The following is a 5,312-nucleotide window of genomic DNA, read 5'->3' as shown; positions in this document are numbered from 1 at the left end:
CTGACCCCTCTGGCCTGCAGGCAGGGGGACCCCACCCACGGGCGAGTTGCACATCTGGGTGAAGGACGCTCAGAGCCTCATCCCGCTGCAGAGCGGCACCGTGGACGCCTTTGTGCAGTGGTAGGAGCGGGGCTGGCGCCTCGGGGGGCACCCAGAGGAGCTGGTGGCAGTGTCCCCTCACCCCCTGTGCCCCCCCCCCAGCTACGTGCTGCCGGATGACAGCAAGGCCAGCCGGCAGAAGACGCGGGTGGTGAAGCGGAGCCTGAACCCCCTCTTCAACCACACCATGGTCTACGACGGCTTCCAGGCCAAGGACTTGGCCGAGGCGTGCGCAGAGTTCACCCTCTGGCACCAGGAAGCCTTTTCCAAGCGCCTGCTGGGCGGCATCCGGCTCAGCCTGGGCACTGGTGAGGCCGGGGGGGGGGAGCCCCAGCTCCTCAGGGTGCCCTCCTGTGCCGTGGCTCGGGGGGTGACCGTGGTGGTCTCTCTGCAGGGAGCAGCTACGGGCTGCCTGTGGGCTGGATGGACTCGACGGTGGAGGAGCAGGGGGTGTGGAAGCGGCTGCTCCAGCAGCCCCAGCAGTGGGTGGAAGCTCTGCTGCCCCTGCGGACCAACCTGGCCCCCCGGGTGTAGCCCCCTGGCCCCACGAGGACCGCCTGGTGCCAGCGGGACTGTGGGACCTGGGGGGGATGGAGACCTGGAGCATCACTGTGCGGGGCTGGGGGTCTGTGCCCTCCCCTTCCAGCAGCAATGAAGTGGCACCAGAGGGCACATCTGGTGGCTGTTTATCGCTCTGGGCACCGTACCCTGACTGCTCCCTCCACTCCGGGGCTGGAGCTGCTGCACCCCACTGCTGCCAGCTGGGGCTGTCCCCTCTGCCGCTGTCCTGCAGCCCCGGGGCTCCAGTGGCCTTGTCACTCCCACACCAGGATGGCCCATTTCCTACTGGGAGACCCCACACTGGTTCCTCTCCCCTGCTCACTGGGAGGACTGGAATCATCTGGGCCCACCCACCAACACCACCCTGTGGGCAGGACACAGCCACATCCCCAGAGATTTGTGTTGCAGCCAAAATCTCCTGGGACAGCGCCCATTCCTGGGGCCCTGGCAGTGACAGGTGATGGGTGACAATGACACGGACAGCGGGAATTACAGGAAAATCCTTTATTAGTCTCTGTCCCACCCTGTGCCGTCTCAGGCTTTGCCCCAGAGTGGGTCTGGGGGCTCGGCCAGCAAAGGGCCCCCCTGCTGCCACCCATGGCCACGTGTCCTGTGACCCCTGGGGTGCCCCAGGTACCCTGGGTGCTTGGCAAGCACAGGGTGGGGGATCCCAAGGTGGGATTCAGGGCTGGATGGGCTCCCCCTGCCCACCTGCATCCCCCAGGGAGCAGCCAGAGGGTGCAAACCCCTGGAGCATCCCCAGGCACCGGCGCTGGGCACAGGGACAGGGTCAGGCCTGGGGGACGTGTCCCGCCCTGGTGTCCCCAGCTTTGCATAGTCGTGGTGTAGGGGGGCCCTGTGGCCTTGGGGGGTGACACCAGCAGCCTCTTCACCCCGGGGGGGGACAAGGACAGGGTCCCCCAACCAGCCTGGGGCATGTGGTGGCCTCAGATCCTGGTGCATTGAACAAAGAGCCGTGGCAGGAAGGGGCCTGGAGGGTTTTACCCTGGGGGGGTCCCCCCCGGGGAGTGGGGTGCAGGAGGGGAGTCCCACTGCCCACCCTGCTGCACCCATGCCATGGGGAAGGGTTGGACTGTCCTGGGAACCCCTGTAGGGCAGGGATGGGGGGTACCCCCTGCACCCCCACCCCGGCTACACCCCCCCCCACCCCGGGACACGACACAGACACCACCTCGCAGAGTTTAATGGGGGGCAGCCCGAGCTACAAGTGTCACCCCACAGCACACGACACGCACCCCCCTCCCCAAAACAACACACAGAAAGGAGGTGGGGGGAGAGGGACCCCCCCCAAGCACCCCCCAGAGCAACACAGAAGCACAGCAAAAGCACACAGCGAGGCCCTGGCTCCGCTCCTCCGGTGGGCACGGGGGGCTGGGGTGGGCAGGGGGGGGGGGGGTGTCAGGACAAGGGGGTGGGTGCTCCAGCCAAAACGCTGGAAACGAGGAGGGAAACGAGAGACCACCAGGAGAAGAGGGGACCCCCCCCCCCCACCCTAGTGAGCCCCAGAGTTTTGGAGAGGCAACGGGGCAGGGGCTGCCGAGGGTGGGGAGGGGGCTGCTGGGTGCTAACTGGGGCCAAACTGGGAGCCATGCAGCTCCTGTCCTGTGCAGGGCTGCACCCTGCCGTGATGGGACTGGGGGTGCTGGAGGCACCTTGCCCTGGTGGCAGAAGGGGCTGTACATCAGCTGCACCCCCCAAGGGGCTCTGTGCCTGCAAAGGGGGCGAGGGTGGACACCCCCTTCCCTTCCACCGCTAACAACTCACAGGAAAACAGCAAACCAGGTGGGAAACACCCGACATGCAAACCAGGGGAGAGGGTCCACGCCACCCTCCTCTCCCCGGGGAGGTGTGAGGGAAGGGCGAAGCTCCGGGGTTGCAGGGAGGGCACCCCCTCCCCACTGCCACCAGCACCCAGAACCTACTGGTTGTCCTCTCTGGCAGCGTGGAAGGAAAGAGAGATGGGGCACAGCCCCCCATGTTAGACACGATGAACCCCTTGAACATGGGAAGAGAGCAGGGACCCCCAACTGGCTCAGCCTCAGAGGGACAGATTTGGGGACCCCCCCACGCCCCACAGGGTTTAGAGCCAGGATCCAGTCAGACAGTGACACACAGAGGAGGTGGCAGGACAGCCAGACACCAGTGAGGGGACAGGTGGGGGGGGACAGTGAATCCTCCCCCCACCGGGTGAGGACAAAGAACCACAGGAGACAACACAGTGATGACACAGGACACGCACCGGGGTGACCCCGGGTTTGGCTTCAAGGGTGGGCTTGGCCTGGGTCCCCCCCGCTCCACCCCGGGTCCCAGGGAGGGTGTGGGAGCCTTACAGCGTTTGGTAGGTGCTGTCCTTCGACTTGATGAACTTGATGACAAAGAAGACGACGGCCTGGATGCTCAGCACCAGCACGATGCCGCCGATGAAACTGGCCGTGTCGAAGCCGGGCGGGTGGAACTCGGGGCTGCCCGTCAGCGGGGCACTAGTGGTGGTGGTCCCTGTTGGAAGGGGAAAACGGGGGGGTTTGGGGGGTTATGGGTGCTCTGGGTATCCCCTGAGCACTGATGATCCTGCCAAAGGAGGGGAATTTGGGGTCCACACAGCCCCCAGAGGCTGCACGGGGAGGGATGGTAATTCCCAGCTTGGGGTTGGATGTCCCCACTGACACGTGGATGTTGGGATGGGCTCAACCCCTTCCCACGCCGTAGCAGCTGGAGTTGCAGGAAAGGAGGCAGCAGGAAAAAGATCCCAGGGGGATCAATAATTCAGCGGGCTCTGGGCTCTGGTTACCTGCTGTAATTAGCCCAGTGCTCTCCAGTTCCCGCTTCCTGGAAGAGGTTCATTCTCTGCTCCCAGCCCCAGCTCTAGCCAGGCTGGAGGTGGCAATTCCCAGCAAGGATGGCATCAGGGATGGCTCCTGGGGGGCTGTGGAGTGCCACGACTCCCCCAGCTCCATCCAAGCCCTGTCCAGGGCAAAGAGGGGGGACGAGGACGGAGCTGCAATCCAGGACAGTGGTGGCACCTCCTGGGGCACAGTCCACTGATGTAACCCTGAGGCACATCCCTCCCAAAGGGATGTGAGATATGGAGGGAATTGTTTTATTGGGACTGGTCCCTGATCTCTGGGGCATCCAGGACCCCCATCCCACCACCTCCCACCCCCCAGACCCACTCACTTGTGGAGTGTGTCACTGGCTCCTTGCTGTGGGACTGTGGAGGCTCTTCCGTGGGGGACTTCAGAGCTGGAGAGGGTAAGGACAGAGGGAAGGGTGTGAGGTGACACTGCCACACACCCCCACCCCAGAGCCCTGTCCCAGGGTTGGGATTTCTTCCCCATGGCCCCAGCCCCCAGAGCAGCACCTCTGTCCTGAAGGCTGCTGGGCCTGGGGGGGCTGTGGGGTCTGGGGTTACCTCGGCACAGGGTGCTGCTGTTGTAGAGTGCACAGGTCTCCCGTGGTGCTGCCCCTCTCTGCACGCAGCTCCCTGTTTCTATGGGAAGAGGGAGCAGGGTTTTCCCAAGGATCCTAAGCCACCACCCCCTGCAGCCAACAGTGTTTGGGCCCTGGGCTGCCCTGAGCACCAGAGGGTTTGGGATGATGAGGACTCATTCCCAGGGTTGGGCATTCATCCATCCATCCAAGAGGCTGTGAGTTGGGATTCGTATCTGCACCCCCTCAGGGAAGAGCCCCAAACTGGGGGCTTTATGAACAGCTGGTTGTCTCCCATCTCCATCGCTCAGTGCTGCTCCATGTGCACATGGCAGAGGGTTCCCAGTATTATCCTGGCATGGCTGTGGGCAGCACATGCCAAAACCTACACCCCTGCCCACTGGACTGGCACAGATCCCCCCCTTCCCTCGGAACGGGCCAGCTGAGAAGGTTGGTGGGAGCCCCTGGCTGTCCCCCCACAGCTGAGCCCCTCACCTGGCTCCTCAGGGGTCCTGCAGCCCAGCCAGACGCAGCCGGTGGTGTTGTGTGAGGGGGTGACAGCCGTACATGTCTCACAGGACCTCAGCTCGCCACACTCTCCTGCCAAATCCAGGGAAAAGGGGTGAGGGCAGGGCCAGCATCTGTCCCCCCTGGCTCTGGGGTTGGGGTTGGACCCTCAGCTCCATGGAGGGGGAATTCTGACGATGCAGTGGGAGGGTGAAGGCACATCCCACAGCACCAAACCCACCCACAGACCCATCCCAGGGGAGGGTTTGCAGCGTCACCAGCTCTCCGGAGAGGGGACACCCTACAGCTCCCAACACCCACCTGGGACACACAGGGCTCACCCCATCGCCCACAGTGCAGGGAAACATCCTCCAGCCCAGGGGCTGGGATTTGGGATCCCGGGATCTTTTGGGGGATGTTTAAATGCAATGAGGGGGCTGCACAGCCTGGTCGGGGTTACCTGAGCAGCGTCACCCCCCCTTCCCCCGCAGACCACCCCGCAGGACACCCCTCTCTCATGGCCCCGGTGAGGGTGGTGAGTCACTCGGGTGTTTGTGGAGCTGCTCTTCCCCCACACACGCTCATCATTAATTTACAGCGATGACTGTCGGCGAGGGAGGCTGCGACTGACGAGCCGCGGCCGGGCCCTGCCTGCACCTCCCGCGTCCCACGCCCGCGTTTGCACCATCCCGCCAAAG

At 64.4% G+C, this 5,312-nt stretch overlaps 2 protein-coding genes across 3 annotated transcripts in view; one reads left to right on the top strand and one right to left on the bottom strand.

Moving 5' to 3' along the window:
- Positions 1 to 10: 10 nt before the first annotated feature.
- On the top strand, positions 11 to 771 carry LOC114072732 (synaptotagmin-like protein 1; the record flags this gene model as incomplete). Its single annotated transcript, XM_027910591.1, has 3 exons — positions 11 to 120; positions 202 to 407; positions 494 to 771. Coding segments are annotated over 3 exons (456 nt in total), but the record flags the coding sequence as incomplete, so codon positions are not given.
- A 378-nt stretch (positions 772 to 1,149) lies between these two features.
- Positions 1,150 to 5,312, bottom strand: part of LOC114072733 (CD164 sialomucin-like 2 protein) — a 5,607-nt gene continuing 1,444 nt past the window's right edge. Inside the window, exons 2-6 of one of the 2 annotated variants that reach the window (XM_027910593.1) lie at positions 4,603 to 4,707; positions 4,091 to 4,168; positions 3,856 to 3,921; positions 3,012 to 3,177; positions 1,150 to 1,614 (exon numbers count right to left, since the gene is read on the bottom strand). In XM_027910593.1, coding sequence (XP_027766394.1) covers positions 1,608 to 1,614; positions 3,012 to 3,177; positions 3,856 to 3,921; positions 4,091 to 4,168; positions 4,603 to 4,707 — 422 coding nt within the window. In that variant the 3' untranslated portion in view covers positions 1,150 to 1,607. Of the gene's footprint in view, positions 1,615 to 2,296; positions 2,616 to 3,011; positions 3,178 to 3,855; positions 3,922 to 4,090; positions 4,169 to 4,602; positions 4,708 to 5,312 lie in introns of those variants that run through there. The other variant, XM_027910592.1, reaches the window with a different exon arrangement.

The sequence above is a fragment of the Empidonax traillii genome, unplaced genomic scaffold (genome assembly GCF_003031625.1).
Source record: "Empidonax traillii isolate 1590-97213 ecotype Southwest subspecies unplaced genomic scaffold, ASM303162v1 scaffold3812:size10895, whole genome shotgun sequence".
NCBI classification, from domain to species: Eukaryota; Metazoa; Chordata; class Aves; order Passeriformes; family Tyrannidae; genus Empidonax; species Empidonax traillii.
This window is presented reverse-complemented; position numbering and strand designations above follow the sequence as displayed.